Below are 20,714 nucleotides of genomic sequence, written 5' to 3' on the forward strand. Positions count from 1 at the left end.
GTTTCAAGTGTCAATGTACAAAATACTGGGAAGAAGCCCTCCTGGATTCCATATGCCACTCTTCCATCATCACCGCGTGTCTTTTTCGTTCACTAGATCACACGACTTTTTGGATGATTTTGATCAGTTCTCTGACATAACTGGAGTGTCTTGTACTTATTTGGGTTTTAAGTACATAGGATTTGCTCAGGACCCAGAGACAAGCAGAAAAGCTTTTTGAATGAATTGAAGAAAGACGCAAAGAACAAGTTAAAACACTTAACAGAGACTTGACATTTATTGTGCAATTTTATCTCCAACAGAACATGTGGCATTCTAGAGGTATATGAGGTAATAAAATCAATACTCCAATTAGAACACCTGAAATAACTGGCTCTAGTAACAAATGTTTCTTATAATTAAAAATATTGAATGTTTAAAAAACTCTTATAACATTTTAAGTTCCTAAAAGAAATGTGCCTAACACTTAAAAAACAACTTACTTTTCTATATAAATTGTTCACAAAAAAATCTTGCTATTCTATATTACACTATGCATTTATAGTTTTATTAACATATCCCTAGTGGGTATTAATTCTACACAGTACAATCGAATAGAAATTATTCATAGAGAATCAACAGGACTCCAACAATAAAAATATTAGGATCAATGGATTTGTCACAGTTTCTCCACAAGTGTTCATCATAGAAAATAGAGTAAAGGCAAGTTGGCCCCAATGTCAGGCTGCTACATGAAGCTCCAGAGAAGAGGGACAGAGGCAGTGCTTACACTGGGCAGGGTCTGGCTGGACCAAGGACCTCGAAAGTTTCAGGACCGTCTCACCATCTGGCGCGCCCTGTTCCCAAGAAACACAAGCTGGGCCCGCATGGCCTTGGTGGGCTCCTGAACTCAAGCACAGCCCCAGAGATGTGAAAGCCAGTAACTACGGGAAAGGGTCCACAGATTACCATATTTTCCTACAAAACCTTCACAACGGTTCTCACAGTGACATCGTACATTAAATCCCTCTCTTCCAAACCAGACTCATCGACTCTAAGGCTACAAACACAACAAAGGCGCAAACTGAAGGAAACGTTAGCTAACCGATGCCCAGTGCCGTTTCTGACATCTATGGGTCCCCAAAGAAGATCACTCCACTGAGTTCAAATGTTTGCTTTAAATCCCTGCATTTTTGTACAGGGAACCTACAAAACAAAGGTGAACACATCAGCAATTTTAATTTTTTCACTACTTTAACACTTCTAGTCAACATGGACTCTCACGCAAGTCAAGTCTTACGCGGAAACCCGGGCAGTTACCAGAACAGGTATGGTGTTTCTAGGGTCCTACTGAAGTGTCAACACACTTAAAGGTGGTTTTTACTAACACAAATATCATCTTTCCCTCGATGCCATAAATCAAACACAATCCATTCCAGACTGTTGGTGGGCTTTGAGAACTCTGACTACTGGGGGAAACTGAACTAGTCATCCTGCTTCCTGAGCCCAAGGGGATCGCTTACTAGCTGAGTACCTTGGGCAGCGTCCTTACGGATAAACTGGGGTAACAAGAGTAACCGTCTCGGAGGACAGTCACGAGGATCAAAAGGAGACGATGCGTTAAAGTGCTTTGTAGAGAACCTGGCACACGAGAACTCAAGGAGTATCAGCTGCAGTTAGTAGGGTGGTTGTTAGAGGTTTGGGGTGGGCCTGAAGGGTTTTCCAACGTGGCCAACACCCACATGGCCACTTGTACTGGGGCAATTACGCTGAAGGGGGAACTGTGACTCCGTGAACACCTAGACCTTGTATCAGTCAGCTATGGATGGTCACCAGGAAAACCAACCTGGCCACTTGTACCAAAAAGATTTGGTAAATTTAGTGCTACAGGAGGCAAAGCTGGTCGTTAGTTAGACGGACAAAGTCCAGTCCTCTCACTGTTGGATGCAGTTGAGTTCACTATGGAGGGTGAGGTGGCCTCTAAGGTGTAGATGGTATCAGTTACGGTCTTGAGTTTTACACACTAGAAGGCAAGTACTGGGGCCTTGGTGTGGGCACCCCGCCTTGTCTGGCATCAATCCTTCAGCCTCTAGGAAACACAAATGCCACTGACAACGCAAGTAACTGTGCAGAGGGCCACCGGCAGGGTAGCATTTTCCTGCATCATTCCAAGGGAAGTGACTATTTGTATTCAGTACTTACACGACTGTAAGAAGCCACGGCTATGTTTACAAAAATATATCATAATGCGACATAGCCCTGTTTAGACACATTTACATTAGGGTTCTGACTCCAGCGTTCTAGTTGACACGCTTTGCCAAGCAGTTATGGCAAATGTTGCCACGTTAAACACACACCAGCGAGGCTTGCACCATATGTGCACAATCGTTTCCTATTACATTTCTTGAAATTTGTGTAGAAGAGCTGTCAAAAACCATAGATCTCTACTGTGAAATGACACAGCTCTGAACGAGAAAAGTTAAGTTTCAGTCTTTTCTACAAATAAAGTTATCCGAGACTGAGGTTTTAACAAATGACTAAAATCTAAGAAAAAACTAAGGAGGTAGTTGGTGGGTATTAGGGTTAGAGTCTAGAGCATGGGTTATACAGTAAAACCCAAATGAGGGCGAATGTAGGTTTGCTTTTCTGAAAACCATGCGTGTTTCACCTCGCGTAATGCTCCGTCCGGGTTCTGAGAGCAGCAGGGAGGAGGACTAGATATCAAAGGCGGGAGGAGAATGCAGAAGTCACGAACCTGCGGTTCACCAGGTTGGGGTTGTTGTCTAGAACTGGGGAAGACGTCAGGTATCACAAGAACAGCTACTGGGCCGCATACCCCGTTCTACCCGCATCTGGCTCTTGGACGAGCCGGGCCAACTCCCACCTCTAGCAACGTGTCCTCTACAAGGCTGACAGTCCCCTAGGCCCCTGTGCTTATGGCCGAGGAGGGGCCAACGAAGATCCGGACCGAAGTGCACCCGCCCGCTCTGCAGCTGTGAAGCAGCTCCGCGGGTCTCCCAGTTCCCTCCCAAGGAGGGGCAGCCGCGTTCTGCAGCCGCCGTCACCGGCCTCTCAGCGTCCGGCAACGGCGTCCAGTGGGGCTGCTCACGGCCCAGCGGCCCTGCCCTCCGCAGCCTCCGGCCTGCTGCCTCCTGTGGGTCCCCCGAGGGCCTCCTGCGCCCAGCGCCGCTGCATCTGGGGCTTCGGGCCGCTTGGAAGGTAGGCAGAGTCCCTGTCCTGTCCCCTTACCTCGGGGCAATGAGACACGTCGAGACTGTGTCACCGGCAGGCTGTCGGGTCACGGCAGTCGCGGAGCACATGAAGCGCTGGGCAGGCGGCGGTGAGCCTCTGGGGCCAGGCCAGCCCTGGGTCACCCCCCCCCCCCCCGAGAAGGTGGCACCGCCGCAGCCCGGGCTGCTCAGTCCGTCGGTGCCGGTGCCCAGCGACTTGGGGATTCCATGAGCTGACGCTACACTTTCTAGCCACGAGCGATCCACCAACTGCCAAAGGCGCCGAGCGTAAGCCACGTCCTCAGGTCTCCAAGGACATCAGGGCTAAGGGGGACAGAGCGGGGACGGCCCCCGGTCTTGGTGGTGAGCTTTTGAAACCTCGCTCCACACGGTCTCACCACAAATAAGGAAACATCCTCTGCACGCCCCGATTTAGGGATGAGGCGACCGAGAGGCAACCGCCGTGAGCCAGGCTCCCACAGCGGCCCCTGACGGCGGCCCCCAAGCCCCGGGGCTGGGCCGACCCTCACCAGGCCAGCCAGGCCGCGAGCAGGCGGCGCCCCAGCCCCACTCAGCCTAAAGCTGCTTGGCCAGCTCCAGCGAGCGCCTGATGCAAAAAAGCAAGGACGGAAAGACAGAGGAGGTTGCGGGGACAGTCTGCGTCTGGCCAGGATTTCCTGCCACCAAAGAGTCTTATAAGGCACTGACTTCCCAGACCTCTGAAAACATTTTAAAAGTCTCCCCCTTCCTTGGACTGCCGAAGGCAGAGGTCTCCTGGTTCCCCTAACATCACATTCGCCATCATCCTTTTACTTACAAATCTAAGCCAACGTGCCCCAAACGGGATCGAGATACTAGTTCTCCCCACACGACTCAACAGATCCGACAAAGGACCACCTCTATGAACATTAAACCCTTCAATGGATGAAGCTAATAATAACAGAAGCTAAAGGAGAACCTACTTCCAGGGCCGTGCATACAGCTGGTGCTAATTACTGAACATAAATGGTAATTTACGGTCTCACAAAAAACCCTCTTTATAAACGGATGCTCATACACCTTCAATGAATTTCCGACCGATTTTCAAAACCCTCATCACATTGGTGGACGACATTAGGCACCTTCAGCAACTCCTGCCCACGCAGCCCTAGGCTTTACAAAGAGTCGGGGTGACGGAGGAGGCTGCTCCTCCCCCCGAACCTCAAGCCCTCAGAACCAGCTTCTACCATCTCCAGTCTGTGGGGGAGGAACGCTCCCAAGGACAGTACTAATTTCACGGACGGAGCTCAACAAATTCAACAGAAGAGAACACGTGGGAGTGGTTCAGTGTTGACTTAGCCAGAGCCTGTGTTCAACAGATCGGGTGGGGGGCCTGGGGGGTGGGGGGAAGAGGCACAAACAGCAAAAACAGTCGGGATGAAACATTTTCAACAGTGACAACGAGAAACAAAAGCTTATGCAAAGTCTACACATCTACTCAGAGGAAGACCCTCACGTTTCAGGGAAATTACAGACGAGCCCGTTGCATAGTTGTCAGAATGGCCTTGCGGCTGTGTATGTGATCCCAGGACGTCCGGTCAATCGGTGACCACCAGCAGTCACACCACTTGTCTGGCCTCCAGTGACTGAAATCCTCGTTGCTCAACCCATCACTTTGGCATTGCGTCGACAAAGTCTGAGTTAAGGCTGTGGGAACGGTGGGTCGGTGGACCTACGAAACCGAGCAGCTGCAAAGGGTCTTGGATCTCTGGCGGTTTCCCGACTGAACAGAACGAAAACTTACTGTTTGTGAACTCCAGAGCCTTTCTGATCAACAGGGCAGATTTTTGGGCTGGGGGTGGGGTGGGTGGGGTGAGGTTCATAAAAAAACTGAAAAAAAAAACAACAACCGCAAAAACAAACCCAGCGGGTTTCCAACAAATCGTTGTCTAGCAGCGACCTCTGTTCTCAGGCTTAATACAGGCTTTGCCAACAGGTGACAGTGTCGCCCACCCTAGGTCTTGGCTGAGAAGTAGGAATTCAAGTCTTTGGAAAATGGAGAGACAACTTATTTGAATTAAACTAAAGAAAATGTTTGTTCATTGTCCCTTAAAATAACCGCACGTCTGTCTCTTCTCTCACGGGCAGGGCCTCTAACCCCATCTTCCGCGGGGACGGGCTCTGCTCAGGAAGCAGTGCTTACGGGAAGATTTCAGACAGGTGACCAGTAGCTCACTGATTTTTTTTTCCACCCTCACTGTCTAGCTAGGAATCAATTAAATTCAATTGTTTTTTCTTTTTATAATGTACCCAAAGTCTGCTGTAGGTTCCATAGACTTCCCAAACAATCCCAAAATGGATTTCTATTTGGGAACTGTGGCAGTAGGTCAAGAGAGTTAAGGTTTGAGATGTGTACAGTCTGACAGAAGGACATGCTCTGGACTCTCAGGGGACGGGGACAGCACATGGACAACTGGAACTGTTGAGAGGACCAGCCGCTACGGTGTAAAGATTTTTGTCCACTAATCCCCAGGCCCATCCTGGGAATTTTTATTGAAGACCTCATCCTGGGAAGCCTGGTGATCGATCCCTTCATAAAACGAGCCACCGTTGTGCAGGAAAGTCCCCACCGCCCGCCCCTGCCGGGCGTGACCCACAGCGTCGCTGAACACTTTGTTTATTTGTTCCTCCGAGGGCATCCACCAGTCGGGGTTGGAGGTACAGTGCATCCTAATGAATTCTGTGGGAATATACACAACAATAAAGAGAGAGAGAAAAAAACAGCTGGTTTTTATGGAAGATAACAGACAGGCTGCTTAAACATTTACAGAAAAGCTCTATAAGAAGAACTGTATGGGAAACCCAACGTAATTCTGTGATGATGTCACTTCTAGACCCCACTAATCACACGTTAAGCTTTTTACCCACGTGCAAAAGTAAAAACCACGCCAAGTGAGAGGATGATCCTCCTAAGGAGCACTTGCCATCGAGTGGACGGTACATCTGACTGGTGAGAGGGGCCGCGGTGGACGTTGCGGAGTACGTCTGAAGCCCGTCGGCACCCGCTCTCGTTTCTAGGATGTCAGCTCTCTCCGGGAACGTTACCTAACTACCATCAGCACCGTACTCGTTAGCCAGCTAGTGATCTGCAGACTAAGTGTAACAGGATCACAACACCTCAACGACCTAGAACCTGTCTGGCTGGTGGTTCCGAAGGGGTCCCCACATTCTTCCCGCGTTCCCAAGCTTGTGCTTGGTTCTCTAATCGGGACATCCACACGTGTACTGACAAGTATCTCTTAAGTGAGATTTCCTCTATAAATATTTCATTTCACCAGAAAGCAATCAGCACACCTGGAAGGGCGAATGGGTAACAGGTAACTAAGACTCTCAGGAAACACTCAGCCTCCCTCTGGGCGGTGCGCGCGGGATCCTCCCCTCCGTGTGCTCGGGGGGCTGGGCACGTACACAACTCCCGCCTCGCTATTCTAACAGGGACACTGGGAAACTGAAGTGAGCAATTTTGAAAAAAGTCCTAAGTCAAACTCTGTCCTTTTTGAACGGCTGACTGGAAGCCCAGAGCGCCTATTATACACCCCGGCTCTTCTCCAACACTGCTCCTAGACAGAAGCAGGTCTGGTCAGAGGACTGGGTTTGTCTGAAATGACTGCGTGTCATCTTGGCCCCGTTTGCCCTTAGGAGAAGCTGACGCTTCCCAAGTGCTTGGACCCCCAAAATCCCGAACTGAACCTCGCCCGTCTTGGTAGACAGATGGAGCTTAGCAGAGAAGCGGCGGCACCGCCGACTTTGTTGGCATCCCCTTCGATCCTGAGCCTGAGGGGGGAGCCTCCCTCGCCTACCTGAGCCCCAGCCCTTTACTGAAGGGAAAGAACAGGGTTTATTCAGCAACTCATCCTGCCAAACTGTCAAGATCAGACGGCTTAGTGGGGGCCAGGCCTGGCAAACATGGATGGGGAGCTCCCTACTGCTCTTCTGTCCCCCCCACATCCCCACTGTGTTCAGCAGGTATCGAGTAGCTGTGGTGGTTTCCCGGTCTCTGTCTGGATTCCCTACTCACATCCACACAAGGAAATAAAGGCTAATGGATGAGGATGCTGTGACCCTGCGACCCCAGGAACGCGCTGCTCTGTGATGCCTCTCGACCCCCACCCCCGGTCAGCGTCTGCTGCTGACACAGGACCTTCTCTGATATTGTGGAAAAGACTATTAAAGGCTAAACGCAGAGCTCTTTCGGTTACACAGACCGGACACATGTCCACTGGCCCTCTAGGGGGAAGGTCAGCCCTGAGTTTGGTTCCATTCCCCAAAGCGCCCTGCTTCCCATCACTAGCGTCCAGAGGCCTGAGGTTCCCTGGGCTGTTCCAGTCTTGCTCGCCACAACATGGATGTCCTCTCTGGGGTTCCCCAGGCCTAAACCTTTATGAAAAGAATCCCAACTGGATCAGAGGAAGGCCCTGGGATTTCAGCTTTTGGGACTAGTATGTAAAAGTTCCCATCACCCTTTTTCGCCTATGAATGCTCCACCTGAGGGCACGGGGAGGCCTGTGCGTGTCCCCAGGTGAGGATGAGCTGTAGAATTCAGGTTCTGGTTAGCCAGCCTGGGCTGTGTCCGTGTCACAGCGGCTCAGGCAACGTCCTCAGGGCAAAGCACGAGTGCTCTGGGATGTACGTTAATCCCTGTTTCATGGACTTGCTGGTTAAAATATAAAACATTTAGTAAGAATTCCTGGAAAGGGATACAGCTGTGAGGCCCCTTGTCCTGATGCCCGCTACGGGCCCCAGAGCCACTTGGGGTACAGTGTCCCCAGGAGAGCCCCAAGCTCACGGCTGCCTCGGTTACTCTCGGTGAGTCACTGTCGGCTCTGATGATATCGAGGAATAAAGGAGGCTAAGGCTAGTTTGCTAGGACAGACCTGGCCGTGCCCATCGCCCACTCTGAGCAAGGGGAACTTTCAGGCTGGCGCACCTGTGCCTGCTTGACACAGGTGCTTTCACTCCAGGTGGTTTTCTCAGTATGGGCTTCCTGCACCAGAATCACCTGGGGTGGGGGAGATGGGCAGCGGTGCCTGCCTCTCCCCTGCACACCTGCCGAGTCACAAGCTGGGGCTGGGCCTGAGCCATTTCGGCTGCTCACAAAATCTCCACGTGCCTCGGGCACGCTAGTGTTCCAGGATGCTGTGGGCCTCCCACGAGGGACTGCTGGAATGTCCTTTCTGTAAACCAAGGCCTTATCAGTAATACTGTTTCTTCGCTGCAACCTCCTCATCAGGAAATATTTTGATCCCTGTCCAGAGTAAATTATTACTAAGTTTTCCCAACCAATGAAATTACTATTGAACCACGTACAGGCTAATACTTGAGCTTTTTGATATGGATTTTTCAGGTGTGAACAGTGTTCTTGTCGGCGCTCTAGCGCCTCTACTTGCCTACGTCTGTGTTTATGTGCACCTGCCGAATCAGCTGTCTACCCCCCTCCCCCCTTCTCCTCCTCTCCCTCTCCTGACCTGCCACGGTGCGGATCAGCTGTTAATACTGGTGCAGCACTATTCTCTGAGCAGGATCTTTAATATAGAAACTTAAAAAAAAAAACCTAGCAGAATAAAGCTGACTGGGCAACAGATACTTGAGACAACCCAATTTTAAGGAAAACTAACTCTAAATAAATTTAAGGAGTTGAGGCCGAGTCCTCTGGAGGAGGTAGCTGGGAAGGGGGTGGGGGGGGCCCAGGCTGCAAATGGCAAACGGGATAGATCATTTCACTAATTTTTAAAAATATTCCACATCTCCCCTTCCTCTTGTGCGTTTCCCAATGCTCCAGTTTGCTGGCGGTGGCCTTCTGTGGCAGCAAAGAAAATCTGAATTTAAAGCGTGAAACATGAGGTGCTATGCAATGCTTATGTGCCATTAAGTGAGAACGCCAAGGCTAAAGCAAACGAAGAGTTTTGAAAGGACTTCTCGATACCAAGTAGATGGGCCACATGGAAGCCTATAAAGATCTCAGTGGGGGAAAAAAAAAATCAAAATACAGTAAAGGCTGAACACTTGCACGGGGGTAGCCACAGCCAATGCGGTGAAATGAGACCACAGATGGTGACGCTGAGCGGAAGGATGCAGTACCTCGGAGGCATGTTACTTTAACTGGATCCAGAGGGCGTCTTTCGGGACCTGTCTCTCCTGACTGCACTGACCTTTTCCTTTTCCCAAGGCCGCATGAGTACTTAAGCTCATCGGTTGTGAAAACAAATCTGATGAGGTATCGAAGGAGCCGTCTCCCGTCTTTCTTTGAAGAATTTACAGCCTCGTCCCACTGTTTGCTCGTTATGTAGACAGGATAGTTGTTCAACAGCTGCTTGCTTCCCTGGAAAAGCCAAAGTATTTTCTCATTACCTTCTTAGCCAGCCAGCCAGCCAGCCAGCCAGCCAAGGCGATCTCCATTTCAAAGGCAAAACATGCTTTTTAACCAAGTGGCTCTGCTGACAATGAACCAGGTAGTGAAGAGCACAGGTAATTGCTCACACTCAGAACGGGCACTTTTCAAATTACATTTGCATTTTCTATAACAAGAGCCAATGAGGTATAATGAACACCTTTGAAAGAGGAGCTATTTATAACTTGCATTTTAACAGGTAGGTTAAAATGTGTCAAGATCCAATGACAGGGAACACTATTTAAATATAACCCACAACTTTCCTTTTCAATCTATTAAAATATGCAAAAAAAATGACTTTGAAGAGTGTGATCAAACAGGTCTCTTCATCCTCTGGTTGGCGGTTAAGTATTTTTAGAAATGATGCTGGTGGTCTAATTTTTGTAAAGGTACTACTCATGTTTAATTCGCCTGACACCTGATAGCCATTGCGTAACAGTGGAAACAGCATTAAAAAGCGAATTTAAAAAAGGAGGGAAACTGTGAACCCCACCCCCCCAAGTCATCATGGATAATAATAATGCAAACCAGCTTTCGTCAAATTACAGCTTCTGCAAATGCCACTGTGTCAACTCAAAATTTTTCTTCCTTTTCATCTTCTTAATTTATGTCTGCTATAAAATTCCCAGGCTCAATAGCTGCAGTGGGACTAATTACAGGAATTTCTGTAACATTTATAAGGCATGTTTAGTCAATTCCACCTACACAACCATTACTTTAGTTCCGGTTGTCCATAAAATTCTACAGTCCAGGACAAATTAATTAACCCATGATCTCGGTTTTAATGTACTCCCTTCCTCGGTAATTCAGGTGTTCAAAATAAAGAAGGAAAAATTCATTCAGTTTTACAACTCTGCAAATTGACTACAGGTTATAAATTGGGCACTGTTTGGGCCCGATAGGGGTTTATTTCAGAGAGTGCCGTTAGTAAGCAGGGAGAGGGCGATAGGCCGGGCCGGGGCCCCTGGGGAGGTGGCCCGCGGGGCCCAGAGCCCGGCGCCGGCAGCACGCGGCTGAGCCTCCTCGGGGACGCCCGTGGTCTGTGCTCTGCGTGTAGAACAGCGGCAGCTTGCACGGAACCTGGCTCTGCGGCTCCCGTGGGTTCCTGAGTGACCTCCACTAACCGGGGGGGACCAGAGCTCCCCTGCATGGGAAACGGGAAGAAGTGAACGGTCATGGGTTTAGGAGCGAGCACATGGGAGCCACAGCAGCCCCTGGGCCGGCGCCGTCGAGGGCCAGAGGGCGGCGGGGCTGGCGGGGAAGCCAGAGGGGAGCTGTGGGGCCCAGGGGCCGGGGACGCGCGGAGGATCCCCACGCAGGACAGTGGTGTTCCTCCCAAAGACAAGGGCCAGACAGCCACGGTGGGAGGCGGCGGGGAGCGAGGACCCCCGAGGGTTCCCACACTCGGGGAGGAGGAGCTGGGCCCCGGGGCGCGGGCGGGGGGCTTCCTCAGCCCACAGATGGTGTCAAGGTCTCTCCGGGGAAGGACCCACCAGCACCCGTCACCAGATCCACCAGCACCCGGCCTGCAGGGGCACGGTGTCCCCACGGGAGACGAGCCCACGGCCGGGGCCTGGTAACAGCGGCTAAATGGGGACTCCCTTTCCTTCTTTCTACTGCTGTGGCACTGGGACGTTTGAAGAGCCTCCGACGGGTTTTCACTGGCAACGTGAGAGAACTTTAGGGAGAGGAACAAAGACGGGGGGCCGGGGGGGCTCCCGGGGGTGAGGGCTCCTGCCAACGTGTGCCCTGGGCGATCACTCGGCCGTGCTCCTTGCAAGCATACCCGGCAGCCCCAGACGGGAAGACCGAGCAGCTGCTTGGCAAACCTTTTATTTAATGCTGTGCAAGTTTTTTTTTTTTTTTTTTCTTTAAGGTTTTATTTGGGAGAGCAGAGCTAGAGCTAGCATGAGCACGGAGAGCAGCAGAGGGAGACGCAGGCGCCCCGCTGGGCAGGGAGCCCGAGACGGGACTCGATCCTGGGACCCCGGGGTCATCACCTGGGCCGCTCAACCACGGAGCCTCCCAGGCGCCCCCCAGTGTGCAGGTCTGGATGTAAAGCTTCCCTGTGGGCGCCTGAGTTCATCGGGCACAAGCCCGGATTCCCACAGCGGTTTGACCGAAGACGCTAACTCCTTTTCCAAGGTCTCACGAGTCAAAAGGCGGAGGGGGGAGCCTGGACCCCGAATTCCGAGCTTGCCCCTACGACCAGGGTTGAACCGGTTTCAAAACGAGAGGGGCCTGAGACGAGGGAGCTCCCGACCCAAGGAAGGAGCTTCCTTGAGTCCTGAAGAAGAATCCACTCACAGAAGAGCGCAACGGCTCTCCGTAAGCGGAGAAATACCGTTTGGAGGCGATTTTTTTTCCAGAAAAAAGGGAAAGAGAGGAGAAAGTAACGGACAGCCCCCCACAACCCAGACACTGCCTGTGTGGTGGACGGGATTGACCACGCTGCTGCAGTCTGGTTAACAAATAAAACGGGATCAATAGCTCTAATGAGAAAAATGCCCGTGCGCCTGAGACGGCGGTGGAAACAGCGTCATGACGGCGATGACGGGCAATAAAAGTCTAAATATTCCCATCCTGAGGAAATGTAGATGTGTCCCCTAACTTTTAGGTTTTTATAGAAATCTGATCGCATAGTCTCTTCAATGAACCACCAGCAGGTTATTAAACTCTGATCTAGGAGTCAGGAAAAAAAAACAAAAACCCAAGATGAATAGCGCTCATTTCCTGCATTCACAGACCCACAAACCAATGGAAGACCAAGGTTTGCGTGAATATTTAAGTAACTTCCGAATTACTCTTAGGAACAACGTGCTGTGTGGGCACAGAGAGAGGAGGGTGTGGCTACCGGAGAGTGCTTCTCGGAGGAAGTGGGCTTTTTGGAAGTATTTTGGTTTTTGTTTTTTTTTAAATATTTATGATAGAGAAAGAGAGAGAGAGAGGCAGACCCAGGCAGAGGGAGAAGCAGGCTCCATGCCAGGAGCCCGACGCGGGACTCGATCCCAGGACTCCAGGCTCACGCCCTGGGCCAAAGGCAGGCGCTAAACCGCTGAGCCACCCAGGGATCCCCAGTATTTTTGTTTTTGTACAATAGAAATGTCAAGTTCAGAAATGTGGACCCTATTCTGGGAGCAAAAATGAGAGAGGGGAAGGATGTGCTGCCATAGTCCAGGGACAAGCGCGGGGGGAGAGGCTCCTCAGCGAGGCTGCAGAGCAAGCAGGCGTCAGGGCCGAGGAAGGCGCGGAGGCCGTGAGGGCTCAAGGAGTTCCGCGTGGGGTTGGTGCTGCCTTGACCCGGGAGAACCAGGTGGGGCCGGAGGGTGCAGGGCGTCCACGGTTGGTCCCAGCGGCTGGCAGCGGGGCACCCGGAGCCCAGATCTAGCTTTGGGGCCCATTACCTGCACGGGGCTCGTGGTCACAGGGAATGGACCTGAGCAGAGAGGGGGCGCGGGAGGGGACGAAGGCTGGCGCCGGACAACAGTGCACGCACAAAAGCCCGGGGAGCCAGAAGGTTCCTGACCCCGGGGCCAGAGAAACCGCGCACGGAGCAGGGAGGTCCCCCCACCGCCCCCTGCCAACAGCCGGAGCTGGGAAGGCCGCCGCCGCCTGCAGACGACTCCAGCAGTGGAGGCGCAGCCAGAGGACGGGGTGAAGGCGGGACGGCGGGGAGAAGAGCAAGTGGAAACCAAGAGCGGGGTCACCAAGTCACGAACGCAGACCGGTCTTTCAAGGGCTTAATGACTAAGAAAAAAATGAGGTCACCAGTCTGCAGGGGCCTTCGACGCCAGGGCTGCGGGGCACACGGGAGGCCGCCCGGGGAGCAGGGGCACCGCGGCGCAGGGGCAAGGGCTGACGGGCTGCGCCCGGCGACGGAAGCTGAGGGAAGGGGGATGATGGAGGTGGAGGGAGGGGTCAAGGCAGGCCAGTCTTCAGGGTGGGAAGACTCCAGGGTGTGCACGCAGTGACTCAGTAACCGGGTGACAAGGGACATTGGCTGCGGGAGTCCCGGGAGGGGAGCGTGGTGCTGATAGAACGGATGCGGGTCGGGCTGGTGCGGGTGGCAACGGGAACGGGGGAGGGGGGGACACCTCCGGGGTGGGGCAGGTGCGTGGCCCCGGAATCCGTGTGGCAGGACTCGCAGGACTGGGCTCAGCGTGGTCCTGATGAGGGTTCCATGGAATTCAAGACACAGAGTGGCGGGGCCAGGGGCAGGGCGCTGCAAGGAAGGGGCAGACGGGGACAGGGCCCCTCCTAACCGTGGGGGAGGCAGGTGACCCCACACCCGGAGCTGGGAGTCCCAGGGCGCGAGACCCACTCCCCCCTTTTCACCCTCTGGTGTCTTCCCTGCAGATGCGGGCAAAGCAGCGTGTCCCCGTGTGCCCTTGGCCGCGAGGCCCGGGTCAGGGCGGAAGAGCAGGTGCGCGGCCGGACGTGCGCCACGGCTGGCCCAGGGACGGAGCCTCAGGACGACCAGAACTGGACACAGGAGTGCGGAAGGGGTGACAAGGACATGCGAGAGGGTCCTGCCTCGACTCCCCTTGCCACGTGAGGAAGACTTAACTCCCCAAAAGGCACTTATGTACTGATGTCAACCCAAGACATTTCTAACCACAATTGCTCTTCCACTGGGTGTGGGTTCTAAAGTCCAGAAGATAGGGCAGCCCGGGGGGCTCAGCAGTTTAGCACTGCTTTGGGCCCAGGGCATGACCCCAGGATCCTGGGTTCGAGTCCTGCATCGGGCTCCGTGCATGGAGCCTGCTTCTCTCTCTGCCTGTGTCTCTGCCCCTCTCTCTCTGTGTCTCTCATGAATAAATAAAATCTTTAAAAAAAAGTAATAAAGCCTGCAAGATAAAAATAACACCTATCCAAACCTGAGCCTTGGCAATCCGGTAAGAACGTGCCGTGTTTCACCCGACCTGCGTCCCCGCGCCCTGGCGGGGCTGTGCTGCTCCTGCGGGGCCCGAACAGCTGCTAACCAAGTCGCGGCACGGAGATCGTGCACCTGTGCGGGGGCACTCGCTCCGCATGGGAGGTGCCCGAGAGCACCGGCTTTCTGGAAGCCGGCTCCAGCCAGGGGAGGTGAGGCGGTCAGCCCCCGGCCCGTAGCAACGCCGCAAGAGCGGCCTCCGCCGTGTTCACTGCTCTTCCTTCCCCCACCTGCAGCACACGGCGTGGAACCTGGCTGAGGCTGGACACCCACGTGCTCTTCCTTCACGGGAGATCCACGCACAGGCGGGGGAACCACCAACCTCAGCCCCGAGCGGGGCTCGCCAGCCCGTTCTGCCGTGTCCGCGTGAGCCATCAGGATGCCGCACCTGCGGGGCATCCGAGCGGGGCCGCGTTTACCTTCCTGCGAGGAGCCTACCTCAGTGGGCTGGTCTGCAGGCTGAGGGACCAGGAGCTGGTTGTGGTGCTGCAGCACAGTCTTCAGGTAATCCAGAACAGTCTGGCAGGGCACTGCGGGGAGAAACGGCAACCACGACACATTAGCTGGCCTGTGACAAGGAAACGAAAGGGCCTAAGGCTCAAAAAGAGTTTGGATGTAAACTAAAAAAAAAAAAAAAAATCTTTTCTAAAGGAACTAGAATCTTCTTTGGTTTGACATCTGCAGTTATTTCCGTTTGTAAATACACAACAGATGCTACAGTCTGGGGAGAATTTTTCAGCTCAGCACAATTCACCGAGAACTTTCGAGTCACACGCGCTCCAAGATGAATTTGGGCCGACAGTGACGATCAGTGAGGCACTCACACGAGGGACGGGTCCTGGAGCCTTCAAGCTGTACCGTTAGCACCCAAGTCGCCGCAAACTAACCTCCCCAGTTTCAGATCCATAGTACAATACTCGTTTTTTTTTTATAAATTTATTTTTTATTGGTGTTCAATTTGCGAACATATAGAATAACGCCCAGTGCTCATCCCATCAAGCACCCCCCTCTGTGCCCGTCACCCAGTCACCCCCACCCCCCGCCCTCCTCCCCTTCCCCCACCCCTAGTTCATTTCCCAGAGTTAGGAGTCTCTCATGTTCTGTCTCCCTCTCTGATATTTCCTACCCATTTTTTCTCCTTTCCCCTATATTCCCTTTCACTATTTTTTATATTCCCCAAATGAATGAGACCATATAACGTTCGTCCTTCTCCGATTGACTTACTTCACTCAGCATCATACCCTCCAGGTCCATCCACGTCGAAGCAAATGGTCGGTATTTGTTGTTTCTAATACCCGTTTTTGACAGAGCCATTCCTAGGTCAGCGGTAGGCGGGACGGGCACGCGGGGGACACCTGCTTCCCGACCCGGAGGAAGCTGGCCAGAGCTCTCACCCCTCGGGGCCCAACGCAGATTTGGTTGCTGTGTAGCTTGCCAACTGTTGCACTGAATTCTTGGGCCTTAATCTCATCCATTTGTTGAATAATTACAATAAAACCGAACAGATATTAACCCGACATGGAGCCTTGACACCTTTTTGTACCACTGCATAAATAATTCCTACGGTGCGAGATTTATGTAAGAGCCCTTTCAGGAACAGTATTAACTAATTGCTTTTAAAGGTCTTGGTAGCTTAGTTAATAACCTAATTTATAGGAATTATTGCCACTGTGTGTCTCAGCTGTGGGGTTTTCTTAGGTTCTTTTTGTCACATTAAAGAAAATAATAAATATTTAACCTAAACCCCAATTTTAAAGTATCACTGCTGCTTTCTGCACTTTGTTTTTCCTCACTTTTTTTTTTTTTTTTTTTTTTAAGATAGCATCTGTATCCACACTGCTAATAGCTTTGGGGTTTTTTTTTTAGGGGACATCACGTTGTGACGTAACGAATCAAAATGTCCAACCACATCCTTTCGAAGGATATGAACAATAGGAAGTAGTGGTAGTTTGGGAATCTTTTCTTCTTGGCAAAAAAAAGAAAAAAGTATTTTGTTGAATAACCACCTTTTTGGACCTGCGTCCCACTATCTTTGGGTGCAGTCTTCGCTCTGGAGAAGCACTTGCTGCACAACCACGAAGCCCACGGTCTCCTGTCAAACCAGAGCCTCGTAAACGAGGATGTCGAACTTCACACCTACTAAAAGTCGAAGCCACCGTACTGATGCCTCAGGGAGGGAGAATGAATTTTGCTTAATGGCAGTAACAGGGGGAAGCAGAGGACCCGCGAAGCTAACGGAGCCAGGAAGCCATTCGCTGCTCCAGTTCTGGGTTTTCACTAACCGCGTGGCCCGCGGGGCCCCATTTCACTCCTGTGTCCAGGTCTCCTGTACCCGGGACCGCGCGGGAGGTTCCCAACAACAGCATTTCCCCTTCGCGGCTTGCGATTAGAATCACACGCAGCCGCACGCACGTCACTGATTTGCCAAGTGAAACGTGTGAGGTAGGGCTCTCGCTTTCGTTTGTTAAGTTTTAGTAAAAGTTGCAAAAATCTGGGCAGCCCCGGGGGGCTCAGCAATTTAGCACCTGCCTTTGGCCCAGGGCGTGACCCCGGGGTCCCGGGATCGAGTCCCGCGTCGGGCTCCCTGCGGGGAGCCTGCTTCTCCCTCTGGCCCGTGTCTCTCATGAGAAAATAAATAAAATCTTTAAAAAAAATTGCAAACACTCACATGGACTGGGATTTGAATGAAACTCCTTTGGATCCCTTACCCATATTTTATAGTCATTAAGACGTTTACAAAGGGGCGCCTGGGGGGCTTAGTCAGTTAGCATCCAACTCTTGATTTCAGCTCACACTGTGACCCCAGGGCTGGGCGATCGAGCCCCACACCGGGCTCCGTGCTCCCCCGTGGGGACTCTCTCCTTCCCTCTCCTCCTGCCCCTGCTCGTGGGCACACACTCTTTCACGCGCTCTCTCAAATAAATAGATCTTTAGAAGACATATTTATGAAAAAGGTGTTTAGACGAAGCGTTTAAAAACGCTTACGACACGGAATATTCAACATGACCTCCACCACGTTACGAATAATTATGTACATAAAGAGACTGGAAAGAAATACGCCAGGGCGTTAATAATAATAATTAGCGATGATTACGTTTTAGTAGCAGGATCAGGGTAGTTATTATTCCCATAGTCGTTGTAAAAACCAGTTTAAAAAAACTTCCAGGGGGGACCCCTGGGTGGCTCAGCGGTTTAGCGCCCGCCTTTGGCCCAGGGTGTGATCCTGGAGTCTCCGGATCGAGTCCCGTGTCGGGCTCCAGCATGAAGCCTGTTTCTCCCTCTGCCTGTGTCTCTGCCTCTCTCTCTATGTCTATCGTAAATAAATAAAATCTTTAAAAAAAAATAAAAATAAAAAAACAACTACAGTGGCCATGTGTAATAATAACGTAAAACTTGTCTGAAGCACGTTTATAGGACTGCCACCCCCCCTGCCCCCGTTCCCTTGCTGGTCATCCGCACAGCCCTGGGAAGGCCCGCAAGCCAGCTCCCCCATTCCCCACACTCCCAATACTTGGGCAGCAGTGCTGAGCTAGGAGCGAGGCCAGCGGATTCAAACATTGGGAGAAAATGGGATTTCACGTGCATTTACGGGCTGCAGGGGCAAGTGGGTCCTGTAGGTGGGTACCTGGGCCCAGGCTGAAGGCCAGGAGGCCAGGACAAGGCTCTTCCCCAGCCCTTACAATGTACACCAGCCCCTGGGTGTGGTGCGGGGCCCTCCCCGGGCCTGATGCTCACAGGGCAGAGGCCTCCAGGCCCCTTCCCAGCCCCTGCGGAGACCGCGGCCCTGCAGGGACAGATCTGGAACGTCACCCGAGTGGGCTCTTTGCAGGGCTGCCCGTGTTTATGCAGGGAAGCTGCAGAATCAGACGAAACATTTTGTGTGTGTGTGTGGGGAAAAAAAAAAACCAATAAAGTCCATATGGAAAGTGGGGATAGTTGGGTCTGTTCACGAGGGAAGACCATGGAAGGAGAGACTCGATCCTCCCTGCAGCCACACCATGCTGCCTCCCGGGGAAGCAGTGCCCCGAGAAGAAATCGTGGAAACGCCCCCGTCGCGTGGCCTGCTGCTCCGCAGACGCTGCTCCCCCGGCTCTCACGGGGCGCGGCCGGGGGTCAGGGATGGTCCGGGACCTGCGATGCCCCAGCCGCCTCCGCATCCCACGGCCCCCCACGCACATCCTGGACAGTAAGCAGGGCGCCGCGGCCGAGAAGCTGCGGCCGGAGACCCGCTGGGTGGCTTTCACCTACTGGCCGAAGCCTTAGGCGGAAGAAAGGCCGCGCGCCCCGCAGGCTTAGAGAGACCCTAGATGAGCCAGAGCCTGTCAAAACTTCCACGAAAGGGGAGGGAGGACGTAAGGCAGCCCACAGGTCCCCAGGTCGGTCCTGCCGTCAGTAATCACGACTTCCACCCTCCACCCCGTCCCCCACGCACCAGCATGTGAAAATGCAGAGTCCTGCAAGGAGTACAATGCCCAGGAGGGAGAGAAGCTACAGGTTCGTAAGATGTCCCGTGTCCACGGAGACGGGGGGAAACAGGTTCCAAACACCCCCCCCCGGGCATCCACGGCCTGCCGAGGAACGTCCTCCCCTGGGACACAGGCCGGTCGCCTCGCCCGGATGGCTCCACTTGGTCCTGTCGTGGGGGGGGGGGGGCGGGCGGTTCGCCAAGTCCACACCGGCAGGGCCTGCACCACACTGTCCGCCACTCCTAGTGCCCATCAGTTGGCTGCAGGGCCCTCCCCGCGGACATTGGTCCTTGAGTAAGTCTTGGGTGGCTTTCCCCTTCATGATCTCTACCTGGCACTAGGAACTGTGATTGTGGGCAGGTTGGTCGACCTGTCTTAGCCTCTGTTACCTCCTCTGCAAAACAGGGACGATTACCTACTGCGTGCAGGTACTGGGGGGACGGAAGCACCCCCGTCGAGCGGAGAGCCCCAGTGACTACCGCCCACACAAGCTGGTCTTGTTTTACCCCCAGGAGCCTAGCAAGTCCCCTGAGGGTCACCGGACGGACTCTGTTGGGGCAACGAGTAAGGAGGGCCCAGCCCCAGCTCCACGTATTCCCATTAGGGAGGCCTGGCTCTTGAGCACCTGTTTTTCACTGCACATCAGCACGTTAAAACCCCGAGCAGTTCCTCCAGCACTATTTAATTTACTTCACTGTGTAACTGTCTTTAAAGACTCACAAAACACCCCCCCCCCATGACTTTACAGGGAAATTGAAATGATCGACTGTCCCAATGACCCCGCCGTCTGGGCGCTCATGCCATCCTTCAGTGTCCTGCTTATGCGGTGTCTGAAGCGTAAGCCCCTGAGCCGTGAACACGCAGGGAGGAACGACGAGCTTTCTGTCGTAGGTGGCCCTACGGGGCCCTGTGTACGTGATGTCAGCGCCACGTGCAGATGTCACGTGCCCGGCAGCGGGCTAGGCTCGGGGCACTCGGAGGACACTGACCTCGCCGGTCCTGTCAGGATGCCCGGGAGAAACGGGCAATGCACAAAGTAAAGACCTCCCCGGACACGGACTTTCCCGGGATGTGCCGGGCGGACTAGGGAGAGGGTCCGTCCGGGCCGGGAGCTGGGGGAGAACTCGGCGCAGAGGCGAGTGTCCTCTGCACTGGGTCCTGGGGGATGAGGACGCATTTCTCACGTGGGGAAGAGGAGGAGGTTCTGGAACCGGGAGGACAGCACGAGCAAGGGAAGACCAAACACCCCCTGGGGCTGGAACACCTGGTTCACACATGGCGGGAACGGAGGGAGAGTCTCCAGGTGGACGGGAAGACTTGGGTAGCGAGGGGCGCCGTGGTCGTAGGGCGGCTCAGCTTACCTACTGCCCCCGCGACGCCTGGAGCGGCCTTGCCACGGTGGATGATCGGGGCTTTTCGGTCGGGGAGGCTGGGGTCTGGGAGGCCCTGATGGCTACTGCCCAGGTCCATGCCCGTGTTGACAGGCCCGGATGAAAGCGGGGAGCGGGGGGCAAACTGAGGAGTGTTTGAAGGGTGGAGTCCAGGGGGAGGCTGACCCGGGGGAGGTTCCTAACCCGGGTAGCTGCGTGCGGACCGCTTCACAGCCGAGAATACGACTTACACCCCAGGAAGACCGCATAAGACGTCGGCGTTGCCGGGTGCAGGACAGCCCCCCCCAC

The 20,714-nt window shown here is 53.4% G+C and overlaps 1 protein-coding gene across 2 annotated transcripts in view; it reads right to left on the bottom strand.

Moving 5' to 3' along the window:
* Nucleotides 1-253: 253 nt before the first annotated feature.
* The window catches only part of BEND4 (BEN domain containing 4), a 35,181-nt gene continuing 14,720 nt past the window's right edge, over nucleotides 254-20,714 (bottom strand). Inside the window, exons 3-5 of one of the 2 annotated variants that reach the window (XM_072774843.1) lie at nucleotides 15,008-15,099; nucleotides 9,327-9,567; nucleotides 254-5,928 (exon numbers count right to left, since the gene is read on the bottom strand). In XM_072774843.1, coding sequence (XP_072630944.1) covers nucleotides 5,711-5,928; nucleotides 9,327-9,567; nucleotides 15,008-15,099 — 551 coding nt within the window. In that variant the 3' untranslated portion in view covers nucleotides 254-5,710. The remainder of the gene's footprint in view (nucleotides 5,929-9,326; nucleotides 9,568-15,007; nucleotides 15,100-20,714) is intronic. The other variant, XM_072774845.1, reaches the window with a different exon arrangement.

Source organism: Canis lupus, chromosome 14 (genome assembly GCF_048164855.1).
Source record: "Canis lupus baileyi chromosome 14, mCanLup2.hap1, whole genome shotgun sequence".
Taxonomy (NCBI): domain Eukaryota; kingdom Metazoa; phylum Chordata; class Mammalia; order Carnivora; family Canidae; genus Canis; species Canis lupus.